The sequence below is a fragment of the Cyclopterus lumpus genome, chromosome 9 (genome assembly GCF_009769545.1).
Source record: "Cyclopterus lumpus isolate fCycLum1 chromosome 9, fCycLum1.pri, whole genome shotgun sequence".
NCBI lineage: Eukaryota > Metazoa > Chordata > Actinopteri > Perciformes > Cyclopteridae > Cyclopterus > Cyclopterus lumpus.
Window position 1 is genome coordinate 2940310 of NC_046974.1, and position 25486 is coordinate 2965795.

At 43.5% G+C, this 25486-nt stretch overlaps 2 protein-coding genes across 2 annotated transcripts in view; both read right to left on the minus strand.

Annotated features, from left to right (window-relative positions):
- Positions 1-25486, minus strand: part of LOC117736156 (E3 ubiquitin/ISG15 ligase TRIM25-like) — a 706744-nt gene that overhangs the window by 238987 nt on the left and 442271 nt on the right. The window lies entirely within an intron of this gene.
- antxr2a (ANTXR cell adhesion molecule 2a) overlaps positions 1-25486 on the minus strand; it is an 80222-nt gene that overhangs the window by 40855 nt on the left and 13881 nt on the right. Inside the window, 8 exon segments of the mRNA XM_034541287.1 lie at positions 6494-6574; positions 7149-7319; positions 9152-9241; positions 9893-9943; positions 14293-14388; positions 15039-15117; positions 22791-22809; positions 22812-22859. Of these exon segments, the coding sequence (XP_034397178.1) occupies positions 6494-6574; positions 7149-7319; positions 9152-9241; positions 9893-9943; positions 14293-14388; positions 15039-15117; positions 22791-22809; positions 22812-22859 (635 nt within the window).

Here is a 25486-nt window from a genome sequence, read left to right on the forward strand (position 1 = left end):
CAGGAAGGGTTTTGAAAAAAATGGTCCGATGAACATTTTGTTGAATTTTCGTGTGTTGGATTTTAAAAAAGGTACACAAAGAAAAACACATTTTCCAGCATCCTCCGACGTTCCCGTTGCAAAAGAGGACGTTTTTAGCCTTTCTTCCCGACGACGTTTAACATATTGGAACGTATTATCCCCCCCCCCCCCCCCACACCTCGCCCACTCCTTCGCCCATTGGCCGTTCACTCCTCCGCCATCTGCCACCGAGAGAAACTCTCAGAGAAACTTGAGCTCTATTTTCTCCCAATAAAAAGTGACCCGGTGTCTCTCGGTGCAGCGATGCAGCGCGGAGGCCCGAGAAGCGGCTGCCAACCCGCTCCGCCTGTTTGTTTACAGTAATTACACTCAAATGTGGTAATTACCGCAGACTTACTGACGTCAACAAAAATAAAAAAATTTTTAAAAAAAGTTCCAGGCGTCACCTTCGCGCCAGTCAAATATTTAAACTGAAAAAGGCTAAAAAAAATAATATCCGTTTCTTCCGGCTGCGTTTCCGTTAGCAAAACAATCGGCTCGCGGCGTCCCGATCGAGCCGCGAGAAGCCGGCGCTGAGCTGCCGAAGGAAATGGACCCGAGAGTATCGCCGTGACCTCCAAGGACGGCTACGACCGCGCCGCGGCTACGCCCGGAAAGCAGACCGTCACCTCCGCCTTGTCCTCGTTTCTCACCCTCCTTACACCTCTCTTTTACATCCACCCCTCCTCTCTCCTCCTTCCTTCCCTCCTCCACTTGGTCACTTAATTAAACGCTCCCAGGGGGAGGAAGAGGAGGAGGAGGAAGAGGAGGAGGAGGTGCAGAGGACTGAAGACGTCATCCATGCCCTCTGCAGACTCTTTTTTTCATGTGTTGACGTTGTCGTGTGACTTTGTTGTTTTAAAGGGTTCGTTTGGATTCCCCGAAGTCACAACAGTAATCCAGTCCTGTAGACTCCTAACGCCTCTCTACCAGGATCCCACTGACTGCTTTATTATTATTTATATTATAATAATATCTTATTTTTCCTATGAAGTGAAATGCTCCGAGAGAATTTTGAGTTCCTTCCGGTTAACAGTTACGCAACGTATCCGTCTCAGGCTTTTATTGTGAAAGGCGAGACTGGAAGGAGTGGAAAGAAGTGATGAAGTTTGCCGTCTGTCGCTGTTGTTTGTGAAAGTAGTCAGGAAAAAAACAACAGTTGAAAAAAAAAATATTATATAGTAATATATTAATCGTAATAAAATAAAAAAACAGTGTGTAACGGGATTATTTTAATGATTGGATTATTGTTTTGTCTTTAAAGTGAACGAGTCCTCACATTCGAGAAGCTGCGCGAACATTTATCAAGTAAATGAGATTAAATAATAAATAATTATTAACAATGATAATATATCAGCCCTGTATATTGAAAACAATAACATCATCTTCATCTTCAGGGTCGCTGCAGCTTTAAATCTCCTGGTTGTTCACAGGATTTACATTCTTTAAACAGAAGGATCATGAACATGTAAATATTGACTCTTTAGTTTAAAATAACAAATACCACGATGTCACATGTTTATCTGGGGGGGGGGTCATAACCTGAGAGGAAAGCATCCTTTTTTTCAAAGAGGACAAAGAAAATATATTTTACAGGGAAGAGGAAGGCGCCTCGTTTAGTTTTTAATATCATAAAATATATTATATGTATACGAGATGAACATTAAGTTAATTATTTAAGTTAAAGAACTTCTGCCCTCTCCTTCCCTTTGTTTCCAAATAACATTTAACCATTTATTCAGACAAATATTATTTTACCAAATTTAATTGGTTACTCTAGTCATGTTTTCACATTATATGCAACGCAATTTAAATGGATCAATTGAATATATAATATATAATATAAAAACAAGTGACGGAGGCCGACAAGGGACACGAGGAACGGTTGAAAGGGTCAAAGGTCACACAAAAGGTTTTTTTAAAAGACGCTCGGTGTGAGGAGTCACAACGCTGTAACCATCACCTCATTAGGACTTTCAAAATGGTACCAGACCCCGCCCCCTCACGGCCCCCCAGGGAGGAACAGATGAGAGCCAGAGGAACCAATGGAAGTCCACACAGACCCAAGAAGACGCTTCTTTCTTCTTCCTCCTCCTCCTCCTCCACTTCTGGAGGGTCTCATGTACATTGTGTGGACAACAACACCTAGAGTATGAAGGCGCGCGTGTGTGTGTGTCTGTGTGTGTCTGTGTGTGTGTGTGTGTGTGTGTGTGTGTGTGTGTGTGTGGGGAGGTGAACGAGAAATAAAAAACGCTCATGCAGGCCCAACGCCGCCTCTACAAAAAAAATAGAAAGAGAGCTGGATTGAGCACCAGAATAAGGCCAACCCCCCCCCCCCCCCCCCCCCCCTCCCCCCCCCCCCCTCCCTGCCACCTTCCTCTACCTGCTCTCCCCAGTCGATCCCCGGCAAAACTTGGCGGCAGATGTTGCCGTGCGAAGTCGGCTCTGAAGTGCCTCCCTGGCTCCCCGGGTCTCACCGACAACACAGTCAAACCGCATTAGATCTCTTTATTTGTGCCTGGGGGCGAGTTGGGCGCTGCAGCTGTGTCCACCCCCCCCCCCCACCCCCCCACTCTACCTTTGGTGTCGGAGGCCCTCGGGCGCTAAAATGTGAGACCAGGAAAAAAAAAATTTAAAAAAAGGAAAAGAATAGTTTTCTCTTCTGCATCTGCTGACAATCCAGCAGTCTGGCTACGGGCGGCAGCACTGAGGGAAGGAAAAAGGGGTGAGGGAGGATGCTTTGGCAAGGAGAGGAGGGGAGGAAGGAAGGAGGGGAGGAGGGGACGAGGGGAGGGGGTGGCGTGGACACCCGGGTCCCCGTGCCGAACAGATGTCTGCGACAACCTGCTTTCCTTGCACCTGTACGAGTCCTCGTAACCCCGCGGATGGGGCGCTGCTGAAAGATTCATGACCCTGGAGGATTCCTGTCCTGCCATCAAAAGACCGCTGCCTCCCTCCCTCCTCCCTCGTTCCCTCCCTCCTCGCTCCCTCCCTCCTCCCTCCTCCATCTACACCTTCGCCTCCCACCGGACCGCTCAGACTCACTCTCTCCCTTTGATGGAGTCGGGTCTATCGGTTCGGGGGTTCAATATCTCGCCGAGAGCCTCGTGGAGGTCACCGGGCTCTCTGAGAAGGAGAGGAAGCGTTTCACGGTAAACAGGGACGACCCACGTTCTCTGAAGTTCCTGAACACAACGTCCTCTAACCAGAACCGTTACAACCCAACACGGCTTCGTGTTTACCGAGATATCTGAACGTCTTTTCAACCGCAGATGAAATGAGAGGGTGACGGCGTTTATTTTTCGTGACGCATCTTCTGCTTTTCTGAGTTAGAGCCGAGTGTGTGTGTGTGTGTGTGTGTGTGTGTGTGTGTGTGTGTGTGTATGTGTGTGTCTGTGTGGATGAGTCATTACTTCCTGTGCAGCTTGTGCAATGCTTCCACTTGATTCACCGTGCAAAAGCTCAGTGGTTTTCTTACAAAAACAAAAACAAATCTGTGTTTGTGCGCCTCGAGAAATAAAGTTGTGGTTTTTTTGTCGGATCGACCGAAACATCTGCTTCAGTGAAGCTGAAGTTCTGCCTCTGCTCCGACGGAGGCCGAGGAAAGTCAAGGGTTTGACCATGTAAATAAAAAGTCACGGGTTTGACCATGTAAATAAAAAGTCAAGGGTTTGACCATGTAAATAAAAAGTCAAGGGTTTGACCATGTAAATAAAAAGTCAAGGGTTTCACCATACAAAGTCAAGGGTTTGACCATATAAAGTCAAGGGTTTCACCATATAAATAAGAAGTCAAGGGTTTGACCATATAAATAATAAGTCAAGGGTTTGACCATATAAAGTCAATGGTTTCACCATATAAAGTCAAGGGTTTCACCATATAAAGTCAATGGTTTCACCATATAAAGTCAAGGGTTTCACCATATAAAGTCAATGGTTTCACCATATAAAGTCAAGGGTTTCACCATATAAAGTCAATGGTTTCACCATATAAAGTCAAGGGTTTCACCATATAAAGTCAATGGTTTCACCATATAAAGTCAATGGTTTCACCATATAAAGTCAATGGTTTCACCATATAAAGTCAAGGGTTTCACCATATAAATAAGAAGTCAATGGTTTCACCATATAATGTCAATGGTTTCACCATATAAAGTCATTGGTTTCACCATATAAATAAGAAGTCAACGTTTTGACCATATAAAGTCAGTGGTTTGACCATATAAAGTCAATGGTTTCACCATATAAATAAGAAGTCAATGGTTTGACCATATAAAGTCATTGGTTTCACCATATAAAGTCAAGGGTTTCACCATATAAAGTCAAAGGTTTCACCATATAAATAAGAAGTCAATGGTTTCACCATATAAAGTCAAAGGTTTCACCATATAAATAAGAAGTCAATGGTTTGACCATATAAAGTCAAAGGTTTCACCATATAAATAATAAGTCAATGGTTTCACCATATAAATAATAAGTCAATGGTTACACCATATAAATAAGAAGTCAATGGTTTCACCATATAAATAAGAAGTCAAGGGTTTGACCATATAAAGTCAATGGTTTCACCATATAAAGTCAAGGGTTTCACCATATAAAGTCAATGGTTTCACCATATAAAGTCAATGGTTTCACCATATAAAGTCAAGGGTTTCACCATATAAAGTCAATGGTTTCACCAAATAAAGTCAAGGGTTTCACCATATAAAGTCAATGGTTTCACCATATAAAGTCAATGGTTTCACCATATAAAGTCAATGGTTTCACCATATAAAGTCAAGGGTTTCACCATATAAAGTCAATGGTTTCACCATATAAAGTCAATGGTTTCACCATATAAAGTCAAGGGTTTCACCATATAAATAAGAAGTCAATGGTTTCACCATATAAAGTCAAGGGTTTCACCATATAAAGTCAAGGGTTTCACCATATAAATAAGAAGTCAATGGTTTCACCATATAAAGTCAATGGTTTCACCATATAAAGTCAATGGTTTCACCATATAAAGTCAAGGGTTTCACCATATAAATAAGAAGTCAACGTTTTGACCATATAAAGTCAATGGTTTCACCATATAAATAAGAAGTCAATGGTTTCACCATATAAAGTCAAAGGTTTCACCATATAAATAAGAAGTCAATGGTTTCACCATATAAAGTCAAAGGTTTCACCATATAAATAATAAGTCAATGGTTTCACCATATAAATAATAAGTCAATGGTTTCACCATATAAATAAGAAGTCAAGGGTTTGACCATATAAAGTCAATGGTTTCACCATATAAATAAGAAGTCAAGGGTTTGACCATATAAAGTCAATGGTTTCACCATATAAATAAGAAGTCAAGGGTTTGACCATATAAAGTCAATGGTTTCACCATATAAAGTCAAAGGTTTCACCATATAAAGTCAATGGTTTCACCATATAAATAAGAAGTCAAGGGTTTGACCATATAAAGTCAATGGTTTCACCATATAAAGTCAATGGTTTCACCATATAAATAAGAATTTAAGGGTTTGACCATATAAAGTCAAAGGTTTGACCATATAAAGTCAATGGTTTCACCATATAAAGTCAATGGTTTCACCATATAAATAAGAAGTCAATGGTTTCACCATATAAATAAGAAGTCAAGGGTTTGACCATATAAAGTCAAAGGTTTGACCATATAAAGTCAATGGTTTCACCATATAAAGTCAATGGTTTCACCATATAAATAAGAAGTCAATGGTTTCACCATATAAATAAGAAGTCAACGTTTTGACCATATAAAGTCAGTGGTTTGACCATATAAAGTCAATGGTTTCACCATATAAATAAGAAGTCAATGGTTTGACCATATAAAGTCATTGGTTTCACCATATAAATAAGAAGTCAATGGTTTCACCATATAAATAATAAGTCAATGGTTTCACCATATAAATAAGAAGTCAATGGTTTCACCATATAAATAATAAGTCAATGGTTTCACCATATAAAGTCAAAGGTTTGACCATATAAATAAGAAGTCAAGGGTTTGACCATATAAAGTCAAAGGTTTGACCATATAAATAAGAAGTCAATGGTTTCACCATATAAAGTCAAAGGTTTGACCATATAAAGTCAATGGTTTGACCATATAAAGCCTGTCTCTTCTTCCCAGTTAGGAAGCGAACAACGCAACGCTGAACTGCTGCCGGCAGCTTCCTCTGCTGAGAACCGGCGAGCTGATTGTTGGAAGCTCCACAGCTGGAACTCAACAACAAAACAACGGCTTCTCGACTGCAATTGTGGCGACTTTAAATACCCTTATACTGAGTTAATAGAAGAGTTATAACAACAGTAGTAGAAACAGCTCTTTTTATATGTGAGACTTTGACTCACTGCCTTCAGGCTGCAGGTTTGTGCAACTGGAAACACAACACATACACACACACACACACACACACACGTACCTTTTCTGCATTTGTGGGCCTCATGATGGAAACGCGGTCATACTGCCGCCTGAGCAGAGCCCACACAGCGTCCAGACGACCCTGAAACAAAGCAAAGAGCAAAATTATAACAGAAAACTTTGAGAAGCAAAGTGTTATTTTTTTTAACCTTTGTGACAAAAAATAATGAGGACCACAAACAAACATTTGGTTGCTTTTAACCTTTATCTTTTAAAACTCACCAACATTATCCTCTTCATCAAATCAGAAGTTGTAAAAACAAGACACCGTTTTACGATTTTATTTTCTGATTGTTGGTAAATTTTTAAATTGTAAAAAAAAAGAAAATTACACTTTTGCATTTTTTCTTCTTTTTTTTTTATAAATACAAAATTAATGAAATTGAAAAAATTATATATTTTTTGTTTTGAATACTAAAATCCCCCCTAAAAAACTTTCCTTTCATAAGTTGTATATTTTTTCCCAAACTGTGTAGAAAAGTTACCAAGTGGTCACATGACCTATCCGAGGCTTTCAAACGCTTTAAAGATCGAGCAGGTTGACCTCTGACCTCGGACCATTTGTTTACATAATAAATCAAATGACCTTCATCCTCAGTTAGAGGGAAGACAACTGAAAAAAAACCCGATTAATGATAAATATTACAGTCGCTCACCTTGATGGGGGTGTACCACTTGTTCTGGTTCCGGTTGTCGGGGGCGACGGCCTTCGGCGTGGGACGCTTGATTATCGGCTCCTCGGCGTCCTCCGGTAGGGACACGATGGCGTTCTTGGCTTTCTCCAGCCGGGCCCCCTCCTCGGTCGAGCCCTTCTCGCCCCATCGCACCTGGACACACACACACACACACACACACACATTATGTCCCTTCTGGGCTACCGTAGAAACACTCAGTGATAGTGATTCTAAGCCAACGGAAACACAGAGATTCTTAGTTTCTGGTGATTGTACACTAATAAAAACATAGCTGTTAATATTCAAACCATATTCAGACGGATTCCGTCTAAATTTGACGCGCTGGCCCTTTAAGAAGGGAATCAAACGGCTTTTATCGCTACATCATCCATAAGAATGCGAAGCGGCCTTGAAAACCTGTTTTTGCTTTTACTAATAACTCCATTTACATGTGGCACAATGTGTTATTGTGCGAGCGTGTGAACACCGGCCTGCGTGTGTGTGTTCGTTAAGCCGTCCTGCTTTTTAATTGAATTCATCACATCTGTTGCAAGGATGAGATATGAAACCGTGTGTGTGTGTGTGTGTTTTTTTTTTTTTTTTAAACAACGTCACATGAAGGGGGGGGGGGGGAGGTGATTAATTAGCGACACCGTTTTCAAGCTGTAGGTTAAGCCAGGACAATATAGAACAGCTTTTCAGACTCGTGTGCGGGGACGCGTTCTCCGGTCCGCCGCGTCGAGCGAGGCGAAGGACGCCGCGATGAATTAAAGATACGACGTCGCGCAGGTGGAGGTGGCGCTCGCAACGGGGCGTCTTACAAAGCGGATGCAAAGCACCTCGCTCTCCATCCGCTAAGGGATGGGGGGGGTTGGTGTGTGGAGGGGGAGGGGCTTCAGAAGTGGAGACGGGCCTGTCGACGGGAATCAACCTGCCGCAGGAAGAAAAGAGAGTCGCCGCAAACGCTCGTGGGAGGGAACGAGAGTAAAAGCTCCCCACGAGGATGCTGGGAAATCCCTGCAACGCCGGCAACTTCCTTGGAGCTGAGAAACAACGGGGGGGGGGGGGGGAAAGAGGAGGAGGAGGGGAGCTCGCCTCGAAAACCTGAATTCCCTTCGGAGGAGGCGCATTACAAAAGAGGCTGCCAAGGTTTGGTAGTTGAGGTGTACGGGGGGTGGGGGTGGGGGGGGGTATGTGTCAAGTTGACAGCGGCACTCAATCCGTCATCCCCGGCAAACGACTTGATCCAATCAAGGATCGGACGGCCAAGGACGAGACGGCAGGCCTGTCACGTCGGAGGCGTCAGCGGCCTGGACGAGGACAGCGGGTGGGTGGGGGGGGGGGGGGGGGGGCGGGGGGGGGCGCTCGGAGTAACTCCGACGAAACTCGCGGCTTCGAGAGAGAGAAGAGAAGACCGACTCGTCAGCGGGTTTCTACCCGGCGTGGCGTCGGGTTTCTACGGAGTCGTCGCCTCCTGCTTTGAACCCTCAGTTCTGCTGTTGTTGGATACGACGATGATGAAAAACAGATGCCCGAATGTCTTTTCCCAACGTCCCTTGAACGCCTCACACGCGATGACGACCGAACCTAAGCTCCAAAAAAAGTGATGTAACGCGGAAAGATATTAATTTTTTTTAACGTGTCTCATTGAAAATTTCGCCCCCAAAAAAATAAAACAGTTTTAATTAACCAGACGGTCGACGGTCACGTGAGCACAGAGGATGGGAGAGGTTGTAAAAATGTAAATAATTAAATATGTAAAACATGTGGAGCCTCAATTTTTCTTTTTTTCCCCCCCCCAATATTGGCAACACTTGCGGTCAATTGGTAAAATATTATATGTGAAGATTCCATCGTTTTTTTTAATGTAAAATACATTATCAAAGAAGTATTTTTCCTGATTTATGGCATTATAACTATATTATAACGAGCCACGATTGTTTCCGTTTCCATAAAAAAGGAGCAGGACTCTGAGGGTTTCGGACCTCCATGCGGCTGATCCCTCCTGCGCCTCGTCCTCCGTAGTAGGAGGCGTCCACGGTCGGCCACTTCATCTTGGACAGCGGCTCCGGCTCCTTCAGAAGGACAAAAAATAAATAAATTGTGAACGTATGAATTATGACAAAAAAAATATATGTATCTGAATGCACTTCCTCTCAACAGGAAGGACGTTCACGTCATTTCATCAGGATAATTAGCTTGTTTCCTCAAAAGGATTTCAGGAGTCAGATGTTTATAATACAAGGACATCCTTTTATATTAAAGGACAAATGGCTTATTCAACTGAAGTTACTCAGTTTCTTTAAAAAGGAACTCTTGGACATTATTTTTTGACTTTTCTTATTTACTTTCTTTCAGAAATAGAGAAGAAAAGCTCTCTCTCGTGTCTCATGGTTGTGTTTTGGGGGTGATTAGCCTAGCTTAGCATAAAGACTTAGCAAAAGAACCATGTAGCCCGTCTCTGTCCAGAGATAAACTAATAAATCCTCCTTCTAAAGTTCATTAATTAACACACTTTATACGGTTTATTTAATGTGCACACGAATGTAAAAGTGACACACTATGGTTTCAGTGTGAGTTTATGCTAAGCTCAAACACAAGAAAATGCTCCGAGAAACAAAATCAAAGTGTATTTTTGATGAGAATCTTGTTGCAGATATACAGTATATGGATATTAATACAAATGTGCAGGTACATTATAGATATATTCCATCTACAATACTCACAGGTGGCGGCGGACGGGAAGGTGGAGGAGGCGGCGGCGGGTCTTTGATGACCTGGATAAACAAGAGGAGGGAGAAAAAAAAAAAAAAAGCGAAAAGAGTGTCAGCACAATGTCCATCAGGGGACACACACACACACACACACACACACACACACACACACACGACGTGTCAAGACGGGCCCAGACGCGGCTGACGGAGGTGATTCGTGACAGGTGACTGAGTCAAACAGAGACGTCCCCCGAGCTCGCCGCTGACTACTGATTACAGGAGGCTGCGCTTGTAAACCAACATCAGGGACCCCCCCCCTCCCCCCCCCAGCCCCCCTTCCTCCACCCCGGTGCAAAATAAAGAAAAGCTGAAAACCAACTTGTTGACAAGGCGGGGAGGCGGGGGAGCGCCGCGCCGCCCGCTTAGCCCTTAATTAATTGGACGGGGTTCAGCGCTCCCGAGCAATTCACCCCCAATCACAAAGTCCTAAGGAGTTAATTAGCTCCGATGAGATGCAGCGGAGGAGGCTCGGGCTCGACTCCAAGGCCCCCACATCCCCGTGTGTGGGGGGATATAAATAATATATATATATATATATATATATATATATATATATATTATATATATATATATATATATATATATATATTATTATTATAAGTTAATTATCAAGGGAAACAAATTGTCTATATGGGTCTTATTTAAACCCCCAAATTGCTTTTAATGACTTATATTATACTTCTTTTAAATATGTTTTATTATGTTTTAGCGCCTTGTGTCACATTTTTAAATTACCGATTCATTGATTTGTTTGTTACACTCAGGAGGTATAAAAAGCTGCTACATTAATAAAGTTTATTACATAATATAACGTTTATTACTTCGCTCCCGTTTGATAACGTTTTAAACCAAATAAATACTTTCGGGCTTCTGAACTGGTACACTAAACACGTTTATTGAAGATGAAATGATAATAAAATGAAGTTTCACACTAGCTGGCCTATAAATATATATACGCTGCACATTATTACAGCGTTCCCTTTTCCCCGTCCATTAGTCACCAAAGACAGACGCTCCGTCGTCGTCGACGACGCATTTGCTAAATTGGTTTTCAGGAGGAAAAAAAAAGGGTAACGAGCGATGTGATAATAATAATAATAATAATAATAACGGCGTATCATAGATCCGAGCAGCTGTTTCATTTACCGTTAAAGCGCCGGGGATATGTCGTCATTAGAATGATGAAAAATAATCAATTAGGGTTAATTAATCGCTCTCCACACACACACACACACACACACACACACACACACACACACACACACACACACCACACACACACACACACACACACACACACACACACACACACACACACACACACACACACACACACACACACACACACACACACACACACACACACACACACACACACACACACACACACACACACACACACACACACACACGGTCCGCGCGCTGATTAACGGGATTATCTCTTTTTATTAAATAAATTACGCAGCAGATTTTCTGGGGACATATTGTGGGATGAATAAAACGATGAGGTGGGGGGGGGGGGGGGGGGGGGGGGGGGGGGGCTCTTTTTCTGCAGCTACCTGGCCGGTGCGATTAAAGAACCTGAAGCGTGGGACACGCTACCGCTACCGCCGCCGCTGTCCCCCCCCACACTCTCTCCACCCCCCCCCCCCATATGGCCGTCGACGATAATCCGTTCGCGCCCGACGTCCAGCTCACGCCGTGCGGCGTCAAGCTGCTTCTGGAGGATTATCGTGACGGATCAGTGGCAGGTAGCATATTTGGAAAATTTAGACAAATTTATCTTTAAAATCATTAAAATATTTTCGTTTCTACCGTCGTCAGTATTACTTCTTAGAATCTTTACATTTGTACTCTTGCGTCTAATCGTTTTGTTGTTGCAAACAACTTTTTCCTGTTTCAGAAACTTCATTTGTTATTGTTGTTGTTTTTTAATAACTGTTATCGTATTGTATTTTCATTCCATGGCTCAGGATCCTTTGGGGGATCAATAAAGTGTCTCTCTCATCTCTGATCTCGTAAAAAAAAAAAATTAAAAAAAACATTCCGACAGCAACCGAAACAAAAGAAGAATCAGAGAGCAACTTATTATGAAAATAATATGAAGCAATCAAGAGATTATTAAACACACTGAGCGTCCCAGAGTGCATCACAATTTAGCAGCGATTTGGATGACCGTGGGGAGGGAGGGAGGGAGGGGAGGGGGAGAGAGAGAGAGAGAGAGCATCCAAATCACCCCAAAAAAAGAATAAAACTCTCCCGAATCCTCCGATCTGAACCGGAGGCCACGCCGCTCGGAGCCTAATTTCCAAAACAAATCATAAACAAAGAAATTACCACTCCACAGCTTGTGTGACCTCTCTGTTGGCATCGCTCCATGTGGGGAGAGAGAGGGACGCATCGAGAGAGAGAGAGAGAGAGAGAGAGGGGGATTGTGGGAAAGAGGTTGGCCGTGTGTGTGTGTGTGTGTGTGTGTGTGTGTCATCCCGACTGCAGAAAGCTGGCAGACTGGGGGTTTAAATATTAACAAGCCACACATGGCCCTCCTCTTCTGCCGCGTCCCCCCGGTGGAAGACAACAGCAGCTCCCTCCACCAAGACAAACACGTCCGCGGCCAGACATGCTGCAGGGGGTTTACATTTTAATGCCTTTGTTGGTTTTCCAAAATATGCTTCCATCTCATCCTGGATGGGGCTCCCTTCAGGTCCACAAAGCCAGGTGACGTCTATCATTTAAGGGGCGGCAGGGGGTGGCGTGGAGGGGGGGGGGGCGGAGGGTGAATTTGCCTTTATCAGATCCCAGTAGATATATAAAAAAAAAGAAAGAAAGAAAGAAAAACAGACCAGGGTGCACCATCTGCAGCCCCTCGCTCGCTCACCCCCCCCCCCCCCTCAACCGGTAATCTGCTGTGTGGATTTTGGGTGAACGGTTAAGTGGGTGAGGGAGGGGGGGGGGGGGGGGGGGTTGTTGCCCCCAAAAGTGGGGAAGATGAGAGAGACAAAACAATGGCTCCAAGAAAGAAAGAACAGCTTCCATCGGAGGTTTTTTGTTGTTAATCTCCCACCTGTTCACGAGGAGGTCTGTGGGGTGAACGAATGACCTTTCTGACCTCCACACTCACTCAAATTCTCTTTCGTCGCCTCCGAACTCGAGTCGATATTAATGCGTTTTTGTACTCGGTATCGGCGGCGTTTAAAAAGGCATTACCCGCTCTGTCCACTAGAGGCATTATTTTGAGACCGCCCCCCCCCCGAAAAACCGCGACGCGGATCACATGACGCGAATGAGACGCATCGTTAGCGGGACCCTAAGAAATAAAAGAGGAAAAACAAACTGAGGACGTTTGTTCAGTTAACGATAGTTAGCTCCGACTCCGTTATCGTTATTAACGTTTTTTTTTCAGAACAGGTTCATCTTTACGTTGTTTTGGTTTTTTTTTTTTTTTGCATCCGTCAAAAGCGTTTGACCCCTCAGAGCCACCGTACTTGCGTCAAAACGACAGCCTCTTGCTAACGAAGTTCGTTTTGTTAGCTCCGGGCAAAGCGAATACAATAATTTTTAAAAAAAGGTTTCGATGTCACGAAGAATCACAGAAAGCCTTTAAGACCGCCGTCCGGTTGATGTTTCTTTGGCTCTTTAACTACATTTATTAATTATTTCACATTACCGTTTAAAGAAACACAATAATTAGCATTTTTATGAAGCGATGTACGTACTCATTGTACTAGAAAGAGCTTCGCACTGTTTGTTTACAGACGGGATGTTTATTAATGCCGGAGGCTTCAATAAGAGCTTTTGTTGAACTTTATATATTTTTGCCTGATTTAGTAAAGCTCGGATTTAGACCCCGCCTCCATTCTTGATGAACAGAGAAAGTTTGCAATCTCCAAAACAACAACAACAATAGGAGTATGAAAATGAAACAATCTGGATTAGTAAAATACATCTAAATAAATGTCTGTGTTTACCAAGTATTTTAAGCTGGAAGCGTCGTCATGAAAAACTCAGATGTGATTAAACCATAAATAATCTCTGTGATTATTATTCATCACTTCAGTCCCCAGGTAGGCCCCTCCCCCCCCCCCTCTCTCGTTTTGTTTGTGACTTCATCACTTATCAGAACTCAGACAGGAAGTGGGTTCCTCACATCCTGTTTTAAAGGGTTTTCTTCCTCCGCCGGTTGTTGCTCGGCCAGCTAATCGGCTCGAGGTAATCGGGACAAACACTTCCCCTTTAAGAGCCGGCGGCGTGGACCTGGTTAGCGCTGGGTTTTTCCACGTGGACTTGAACGTCACACGTTTCCCCCTCCGACTACAAGTTCATTTTACGACACGTGATGGAGCGACGCTCACCAGTGTGCAGCAAAGGGGCCAGAACCACCAGGCGAGGGCCAGAGCCACGAGGACCAGCAGCACCAGGAAGACGACGGCCACCACCAGACCGTCCGACTGGGACGAGGAAACACAAAGAAGAAGAAACGATTTCATTCATCCGGAAAAATTAACCAATTTTGTGGGTTTTTTTTACGTCGAGGGACGAAACGGAAAGAACAAAATGAAGATTTAAAAACACATCGTTTGGTCTTACTTGACTAGTTGAGTGGAAGAATAATGACAATAATATGAAAACACATGAAGGCAACTCAATGACAAGAAGATTGTTATTTTTACAAGGTTTATTTATTATTATGACATAAAATATAGATTTCTTAAACAGAACTATCGACTGTTTAACTGTTTTTAAATAGGGAGTATACATACACATACATATATATATATATATATATACATACATACATACATACATATATATATATATATATATACATACATACACACACACATGCACACATATATATATATGTATATAGATAAATATATATATGATTGTTTTGCATTTGCGATCAGTAACTAAAATACAAAAAGGTCATTTTGTGGGTCGACGTATCCCTTTAAAAAAGGTGTTAACTTAACATATTGAAGATATTTAAACTTTTTTTTTTTAGACAATTAGCTTCCGTTTTGTCTGGAGTTACGTGACGAAGATGCTCTTAAAGAGACAGTACAGGTGAAGACTACAGTATTATGCTCAGACTCACGCAGGTGGAGGCGCTGATGGTGAAGGCGCTGGAGATGAAGGACTTGCCGTGGTTCAGGCTGATGAGAACGTCCATCGTCCTGCAAACGGGAAGAAAAAGACGGACGAACTGAACTTTATTCTGCGCTGCATTTCTATTTGATTTTCTTTTTAAATACAGTTTTTCTTTTCATCTGCAAAAAATAAGAAATGAAACGTGTGGTTCTCTTTCTTTTGGTCAGCGGACAAAATGTATTTTTAAAAAATATATATATTTGTAAGGAACACAGATGGTCTTTAAATAGATGTTATATTGATAAAATATGAGGGATGAATTAATTTTAAAAAGAAAGGAAATGAGATAACTAAAAGAAATAAAAGCTTCATTTTAGTAACCAAAATAGAACTTTTTTGTATCTATATAAAAACACAAATTTAGTTTATTATAATTTAAAACTTTTCTCTCAGACACACAACTCAAGGCGTCTCTTATGCACGGAGGTAAATGTGAAATAAATAAGATAAGGGGGAGTAATGCGGACACAAAAAACGGGCGCAATTAAAAAAATTTAAAAAAAGAACCCTAATGATGAACGGCACCGCAATTTCCATATGTCCATTACGCCCAATCCAATTACCGCAGGTTTAATGAGAAGTCAGGATATGGAACGGCGAAAATCTAACTGAAAAAGAGAAAAGAGGAGAACGAGTGTGTGTGTGTGTGTGTGTGTGTGTGTGTGTGTGTGGGGCCAGCAGCTGTGGCGAGTGTGTGCGGTGGCGTTCCCGGGGAGGCCGGCATGGTTATAAAAATAAATAAAAGAAGCTGCGGAACAACAACCAGAGAGCTCCTCTGCTTTTGCCTTGGATTTGGCCCGAGGCGGCGCCGGGGGGGCCGCCGGGGGGGCCGCCGGGGGGGCCGCCGACTCTCACGCGGTTCAGAACAGATGAGCAGCCCGACCATGTGTCCATTACTATGCAGGGGAGGCTCAATATTACAAATGGACTCCTTTTTGCACCTTTTGTGGTGGGGGGGTGGGGGGGGCTTCTTTATTTACCCAACGCTAAATATTTAAAATACAGTTTAAAAAAATCCCAACACGGGTCAACTGTGACACTTTTCCCTTCTCTTTGTAGTGTTGTTTGTTCCATTACGCTCTTATCGGGGATCGAACACGCGCTAAAGAAAACATGCACATTAATATTATATCACCAAAGGAATCACACCGACATGATGAAACACCCAAAGAAAAGACAAGCTCAATAAAATCTACACCTCTGCAGCCCCTTGTAGACCTGGAGACCTGCATCCCCTTGTAGACCTGCAGCCCCTTGCAGACCTAGAGACCTGCATCCCCTTGTAGACCTGCAGCCCCTTGCAGACCTAGAGACCTGCATCCCCTTGTAGACCTGCAGCCCCTTGCAGACCTGGAGACCTGCATCCCCTTGCAGACCTAGAGACCTGCATCCCCTTGTAGACCTGCAGCCCCTTGCAGACCTAGAGACCTGCATCCCCTTGTTAGACCTGCAGCCCCTTGCAGACCTAGAGACCTGCATCCCCTTGTAGACCTGCAGCCCCTTGCAGACCTAGAGACCTGCATCCCCTTGTAGACCTGCAGCCCCTTGCAGACCTGGAGACCTGCATCCCCTTGTAGACCTGCAGCCCCTTGCAGACCTAGAGACCTGCAGCCCCTTGTAGACCTGCAGCCCCTTGCAGACCTAGAGACCTGCAGCCCCTTGTAGACCTGTAGACCTGCAGCCCCTTGTAGACCTGCAGTCCTGGAGACCTGCAGCCCCTTGTAGACCTGCAGTCCTGCAGCCCCTTGTAGACCTGTAGACCTGCAGCCCCTTGTAGACCCTGCAGTCCTGGAGACCTGCAGCCCCTTGTAGACCTGCAGCTCCTCTGCATGTTAACTAAGTGCTTGTGCTGAGTGGGTGAGGGGAGAGGCTAATTCAGCTGACACCCTCAATCCGCGATACCGGCGGGCAGGTTGTTAATCAAGGTGGAGGCGTGGACCTCGGCGTGTGAAGGAGGAAAGCTCCCAAGCGAGTTACCCTGACGACCCCCCCCCCCCCCCCCCCCCCCCCCCCCCCCCCCCCCCCCCCCCCCCCCCCCCCCACCAGTCTGACACGGCTGGACATCTTTAACGCACCACAACGCAACCGTCGACCCAACCGAGTGCTAATTTAGCGAGTTACTGTTGAGTAGGCAGAATCTGCTCATAAGTCATGTTCGCTCTTCTCTTTTCTTTTTTTTATTTCCAGGGAGATTAACAAAAGAACGATTAGAAGTCCCGTTTTGAAAGTGCGTCGTTTAGTCGGTCGCTCGACATCTAATTGTTTAAATAATTGGTCAAGAAAATAAATGAGCCCCAAAAAAAAAAAAGACCACTGTAAATTCAGAATCTTTTGGATTTTGGACCAAAAGGAGAGATTTGGAAGATGTCTCCTCGTTGCTCTGGAAACAAAAGTCGCCATCCAGAGCGCTCGTGACACGGAGCCGAGGATTCGAACCGCCGATCGAACTGGAAGACGGCCCTCTTTTAAAAAAACGGATTTAAATGATAGTAAAACCCGAAGTATCGACGCGGTCTGGAATGAAAGGTTCTGATAACGGTTCTTTATTCGCTCCGGAGTGAGACGTCCTCGTCTCAAAGCTCCTCTATCTCTCTTTGTCTCTCTGTATCTGTCTCTCTGTATCTTTGTCCCTCTGTATCTTTGTATCTTTGTCTCTCTGTATCTTTGTCTCTCTGTATCTTTGTCCCTCTGTATCTTTGTCTCTCTGTATCTTTGTCTCTCTGTATCTTTGTCTCTCTGTATCTTTGTATCTATGTCCCTTTGTCTCTCTGTATCTTTGTCTCTCTTTATCTTTGTCTCTCTTTATCTTTGTCTCTCTTTATCTTTGTCTCTTTGTCCCTTTGTCTCTCTGTATCTTTGTCTCTCTTTATCTTTGTCTCTCTGTCCCTTTGTCTCTCTGTATCTTTGTCTCTCTTTATCTTTGTCTCTCTGTCCCTTTGTCTCTCTGTATCTTTGTCTCTCTGTATCTTTGTCTCTTTGTCCCTTTGTCTCTCTGTATCTTTGTCTCTATGTATCTTTGTCTCTCTGGCTCGTTGTTTCTTTTTTGTATCTTCGTCTCTTTTTTGTCATTTTGTCTCGGTCTCTTTTTTTGGAACTTCTTGTATTGAATATAATAATAATAATGAAGCAATATCTTTCAAACTTTTGGGTATAAAGCCACTCGGGCTCCCGGGGACACCAGTTGAGGGTCGGGGGCTCCCCGGACTCGCTGCATGTAACCTGTCAGGCGCCGCCGCCCCGCCGTGACGCTGAGCGTTGGCGACGCGCCACAGCCGGAGCCGGCTGCCGCTAATGGCTTTCAAACTTCCCTTAAAGATGTGAAAACTGAGGAGGTTGAATAATTCACTGCGGAGCATATGCAGGGGGAAGGGGGGGGGCTGTCGCTCGGCATCCGGGAGCCATCGCTCTGCATGCCGGCTTTGTGTGGCAGAGGTTCTGACGGAGGCCCCCCCGGAGGAGCCCGGATATCGGACGAGTTTCCAGAAGAGTGTCGTGGTCTCGTACAGACGGACGGATTAAATATGAAGAGACTGTAAACTTAAAAAAAAAAAAAAAAAAAAAGGACCAGACGACTCCTGAAGAACAGATCTTTTTCAGACTATTCTCCGATACAGTTTTTGATTCCTGGATCTATTTTTTTATTTATTTTTTTTACAAATCCAGCTCTCGCATTTGTTTCTTTTTGTTTCTAATAACTGGCTTACTACGTCTTGAATATCGTTGTCAATGCTATTTCCTTATAATTCCGTCAAAAGCAGATTGATTTGAAAGGATTAACTTCAAACGACTGATACATTTTCAGATTAATACAGAAATGAATAACAAAACAACAAAAAAAACGACTGCATGATTTTCCAAACGGATTATCTGTGACATAAAATATCGTTTCAAAAGGTCTTCGGATGAGTCGCAAACATAATTGAGAGAAAACTAAATCCTGTGTATTGTTCAGACTTTCAGGCGTTTTTAAACCCTTAAAAGGTGAAGAAGCGCACCTTCTCTGTAAAAAAGGCATAACTTGTGATGACAGGTCCCAATCCAAAAACAAACATTTGAAGTGTCAGATTTGGATATTTTTCATTTAAAACGGATTCTTAAGTCTTAAAAAAAGAATAAGTTGGACTTTAAAGCAACACCATTCGTATATTAACCAGTTACCTGGAAATTCTTGAAGAAAACATCGCTATACAGTATATGTATATATATAAAAACCTTGGACACTGGACGATCGAGGCGTGAAGAAGGTTCGTAAACGTGACCCAGAGTGAATAAATAAATGCATAAATGGGTCGTTTTGCCATTGTGTGTTCATGAAGCGGTTCCAGCTTATTGAACCTTATCGCCTCATCGAATCGTTCAACTTTGCACATTTCAGATCTGACGCTCCTCGTCTTCCTTCAACCAAAAGGGGCCGATGCAGCGTCCAACACGGACGTCTTCGTGCCCCACCGGGCATTAGCGTTAGCTAGTGTACCTGCTTTGTAAAGCAGGTGTCACCCCCTCCCCCCCCCCCCTCCCTAACGTCGTTCTTTTGCCCTCCACAGTTATTGTGAAAACACCAGGTGAGGACAAGAGCGCAGCCACTTAACCTCTCCAGCAGGGGATTCTGGGTCTCCTAATGTGGATACGCAGAGGGGAGGGCGAGGGGGGGAGGGGGGGCCAGCAGATGCCCGTGTTTCAGGCCCGATGCCGCAGCTGTTAGCGCAGATGATGCCTCCGCCCTGAGTGCTCCCGCACGGCGCCGTCGGCCGAGCGAGGACGCCGCGTCTCCCGGTACACGGAGGCTCCGAGGTTCCCCTCGCCGGGACGGGGAAGCTGCAGCTCAGCGCCGCCTCGGAAACGTGTTTTCACCCCCGGCAGAAAAAAAGCAACCACGAGGAGGAGAAGGAATGCGAGGCGTAAAAAAAAAAAACGGCTGAGCAGAGCCGTGTTGGCGTCCCGTGTTGGCGGCGTCCCCCCCCCCCTCCCCCCCGCCCCCTTCCCGGTAGCGGACAGATGGACGGAGACGTGGGAAGTTTCCGGGGCTCCGCCGTTCCGTGCAGGTGGTCCTGGGCGCGCTGAATTATTTAAACGGGCGAGCGTGGAAAAGGGAACGCTCCGCATCTGTCGCGCATCCTTTTAGAGCCTCCAGCAGATGTGTTTACTCGCCGCCGCCCGCGCCGGATAACGACTCCACGGGTCACCGGCGGCAGCCAAGAGTTAATTAAGCGGAGACATTTTCTTTCTTTTTTTTGTCTTTTGCAAAGAGCGACCGCTTGTAGGCCGGCGTGGTTTACAGGCGCGTCCTCAAAGCAGGAAGTAGCTGCCGCTGTAAACGTCGACTGCGAGGACACACACACACACACACACAGGTGCATTGACACACAGGTGCATTCATATACACACACACACACAAACAGGTGCATTGACACAGGTGCATTCACACACACACACACACACACACACACACAGGTGCATTGACACAGGTGCATTCACACACACACACACAGGTGCATTGACACAGTGACACACACACACACAAACACACAGGTGCATTGACAGACAGGTGCATTGACACACACACACACACACACACACACACAGGTGCATTGACACAGTGACACACACACACACACACAGGTGCATTGACACAGTGACACACACACACACACACATTGACACAGTGACACACACACACATAGGTGCACACACACACACACAGGTGCATTGACACAGTGACACACACACAGGTGCATTGACACGGTGACACAAACACACACACACACAGGTGCATTGACACAGTGACACACACACACACACACACACACAGGTGCATTGACACAGTGAGACACACACACACACACACACACACACACACAGGTGCAGTGTACATTCACACACACATCTTGGTGCATAAAGTGGATCCTTGCAAAACGTCATCAGGGTTCAAATGTTCGACCCTCTATAAATGAAATAAAGCTCCTCTTGCAGCATCTGGCAGGACAACATGTTGTGGTGCGTTCGGTGGATTATCTGGAGGTGAGTTTTCCGTCGTCATACGATCCGTAATCTGGTTTCAGAGCCGGAGGACCTCCAGGAGCCGGCGGCACTCATAATCATACATTTTTGATTGGATTGTAGTCGAGGACATTAAAATCTGTTGTTCCGCCTCGAAGGCCTTAGCGATCATCTGTTACGGTTTGGGATTATACGAGATGACGTTAAAAAGAGTCAAACAGTAGCCGCGCAGCCAGGAATAAATGCATGTTTGCATGTATGGCTCGTTTCCTTCATTTCTTTAGACGATGTTTACTGCGTCTTTTATTACGCTTACACCGAACGCCTCATCCCCGGCGTCTCGTGTTTTAACGTACAGCTAATCTATAGATTTAGGAGTTTGTTTGTTTTGCACGAAAGAAAATGAATAAATAAACGTGCGAGCGAGCGAGAATGAGAGGAAGCGACTGAACAGACGCGCCTTCGTTTAAAATGTGAGAAACGAACCGCGACGCGACTCGAAGGAGCGAAGACGACGGAAGAAAAGGCAAAAGTATGAGGGAGGACGTGTGTGTGTGTGTACGTGTGTGTGCACGTGTGTGTACGTGTGTGTGCACGTGTGTGTACGTGTGTGTGTGTGAGCGCGTGTGTGTGTGTGAGCGCGTGTGTGAGCTTGCGTACCTGTGTGTACGTTTGTGTGTGTGTACGTATGTGTGTATGTGTGTGCACGTGTGTGTGTGTGTGCGCGTGTGTATGTGTGTGTGTGTGCGTGCGCGTGTACCTGTGTGTACGTTTGTGTGTGCGCGTGTGTGTGTGTGTGCACGTTTGTGTGTGTGCACGTGTGTGCGTGTGAGCGCGCGCGTGTGTGTGTGTGTGCACGTTTGTGTGTGTGCGCGTGTGTGTTCGATTGTGTGCTTGATTGTGTCTAAATGTGAGAAACGAACCGAAGATGACGGAAGAAAAAGCAAATGTACGAGGGAGGACGCGTGTGTGTGTGTGTGTGTGTACGTGTGTGTGTGTATGTGTGCGTGTGTGTACGTGTGTGTGCGTGTGTGTACGTGTGTGTGTGTATGTGTGTGTGTGTGTATGTGTGTGTGTGTATGTGTGCGTGTGTGTACGTGTGTGTGTACGTGTGTGTGTGTATGTGTGCGTGTGTGTACGTGTGTGTGTGTGTGTATGTGTGCGTGTGTGTACGTGTGTGTGTGTGTGTATGTGTGTGTGTACGTGTGTGTGCGTACGTGTGTACGTATGTGTGTGCGCGCGTGTGCATCTTTACAAAAGAGGAAGCTTCTCGATGCGTCACACTGTTGTGTTTTATTGCGTGCATGACATAAACTTTGACAGGTCATCATTTAAAAAGAAATCTAAAAATAAAAATAAAATAAAAAGGTCTTCATCTCCTTATAAATATATATATATATATAAATATTAAATATATTTTCGCGGTCCCGTCATTAAAATGTCACACCTTCCTCGTCGTCCACGAGCCAAGAGAACAAAACGTCGTTGGGAACGCCGCCGCAAGCTATTAGGATTATTATTATGATTATTATTATGATTATTATTATGATTATTATTATGATCCTCCATTAAGAGAAACGTGTAAAAATATAGAATAAAAAAAAATCTGGGAGAACAACTTTTTTTTATTACCTGCATATATATATATATATATATATATATATATATATATATATATTAATAAAAACATAACGCTACTCACTGTCCCACTTGGGAGAGCCTGGCGCCGGACACAGCATGTAGTCGTTACGCACGACGCTCGGCTGGTGATCTGCAAACACCACAGAAGAAGAGGCTTTAAGAGAGGTAAATAACAGCTGAATTAAACAATGTAAACAATATCAACAATAATGAATTACTTTCTATGTCTATAAACCGCTTATAGTGTTGTATAATTACAGTTATATGCACTCATAATGCTTTATAACTATACTTATAAACACATTGTGAAGCCTTTTATAACGACTTAGAAGTATTATGTTTCATAAATGTGTGTGTGTATGTGTTTTTGGATATGTGTGTGTGTGTAGGTGTGTATGTGTGTGTTTTTGGATATATGTGTGTGTGTAGGTGTGTATGTGTGTGTTTTTGGATATATGTGTGTGTGTAGGTGTGTATGTGTGTGTTTTTGGATATATGTGTGTGTGTAGGTGTGTATGTATGTGTTTTTGGGTATGTGTGTGTGTAGGTGTGTATGTGTGTGTTTTTGGATATGTGTGTGTGTGTGTAGGTGTGTATGTATGTGTTTTTGGGTATGTGTGTGTGTGTAGGTGTGTAGGTGTGTGTTTTTGGATATGTGTGTGTGTGTAGGTGTGTATGTATGTGTTTTTGGGTATGTGTGTGTGTAGGTGTGTATGTGTGTATGTGTGTATGTATGTGTTTTTTGGGTATGTGTGTGTGTGTATGTATGTGTTTTTGGGTATATGTGTGTGTGTGTGTAGGTGTGTATGTGTGTATGTATGTGTTTTTGGGTATGTGTGTGTGTAGGTGTGTATGTGTGTATGTATGTGTTTTTGGGTATGTGTGTGTGTAGGTGTGTATGTGTGTATGTATGTGTTTTTGGGTATGTGTATGTGTGTATGTGTGTATGTATGTGTTTTTGGATATATGTGTGTGTGTGTAGGTGTGTATGTATGTATGTATGTATGTATGTGTGTATGTATGTGTTTTTGGGTATGTGTGTGTGTAGGTGTGTATGTGTGTATGTGTGTGTGTGTAGGTGTGTATGTGTGTATGTATGTGTTTTTGGGTATGTGTGTGTGTAGGTGTGTATGTGTGTGTGTGTATGTGTGTATGTGTGTATGTATGTGTTTTTGGGTATGTGTGTGTGTATGTATGTGTGTAGGTGTGTATGTGTGTATGTATGTGTTTTTGGGTATGTGTGTGTGTAGGTGTGTATGTGTGTATGTGTGTATGTATGTGTTTTTGGGTATGTGTGTGTGTGTATGTATGTGTGTATGTGTGTATGTGTGTATGTATGTGTTTTTGGGTATGTGTGTGTGTGTAGGTGTGTATGTGTGTATGTGTGTATGTATGTGTTTTTGGGTATGTGTGTGTGTATGTGTGTATGTATGTGTTTTTGGGTATGTGTGTGTATGTGTGTATGTATGTGTTTTGGGTATGTGTGTGTGTGTATGTATGTGTTTTTGGGTATATATGTGTGTGTAGGTGTGTATGTGTGTATGTATGTGTTTTTGGGTATGTGTGTGTGTAGGTGTGTATGTGTGTATGTATGTGTTTTTGGGTATGTGTGTGTGTGTATGTATGTGTTTTTGGGTGTGTGTGTGTGTATGTGTGTATGTATGTGTTTTTGGGTATGTGTGTGTGTGTATGTATGTGTTTTTTGGGTATGTGTGTGTGTGTATGTATGTGTGTATGTATGTGATTTTGGGGTGTGTGTGTATGTGTGTATGTATGTGATTTTGGGGTATGTGTGTGTATGTGTGTATGTATGTGTTTTTGGGATATATGTGTGTGTGTGTAGGTGTGTATGTATGTATGTATGTGTGTATGTATGTGTTTTTGGGTATGTGTGTGTAGGTGTGTGTGTATGTATGTGTTTTTGGGTATGTGTGTGTGTAGGTGTGTGTGTATGTATGTATGTATGTGTGTATGTATGTGTTTTTGGGTATGTGTGTGTAGGTATGTGTGTATGTATGTGTTTTTGGGTATGTGTGTGTGTAGGTGTGTGTGTATGTATGTATGTATGTGTGTATGTATGTGTTTTTTGGGTATGTGTGTGTGTAGGTGTGTGTGTGTATGAGTGTGTTTTGGGGTACATTTGTGTGCATTTATATATATATCTCTATATATATATATATATATAGAGATATCTCTATAGATATCTCTCTCTATAGATATCTCTATATATATATAGAGATATCTCTATAGATATATAGAGATATCTATAGAGAGAGATATCTCTATAGATATATAGAGATATCTCTATATATCTATAGAGATATCTCTATAGATATCTATATAGATATCTCTATATATATCTCTATAGATATCTCTCTCTATAGATATCTCTATATATCTATAGAGATATCTCTATATATATATATAGAGATATCTCTATAGATATCTAGAGATATCTCTATAGATATCTATATAGATATCTCTATATATATATATCTCTATAGATATCTCTCTCTATAGATATCTCTATATATCTATAGAGAGAGATATCTCTATATATCTATAGAGATATCTCTATAGATATATATATATATCTCTATATATATCTCTATAGATATCTGTCTCTCTGTATGTAAGTGGTTCCTGCTCGTCTGCTCCGTGGTGGAGGACCCTGCAGCATCTGCTCCACATATGCGGCGCCCCGTCTCGTGAAGCCCGTCCACAACCAGGAGGCCCCACTGAGGGAAAGGTCTGAGC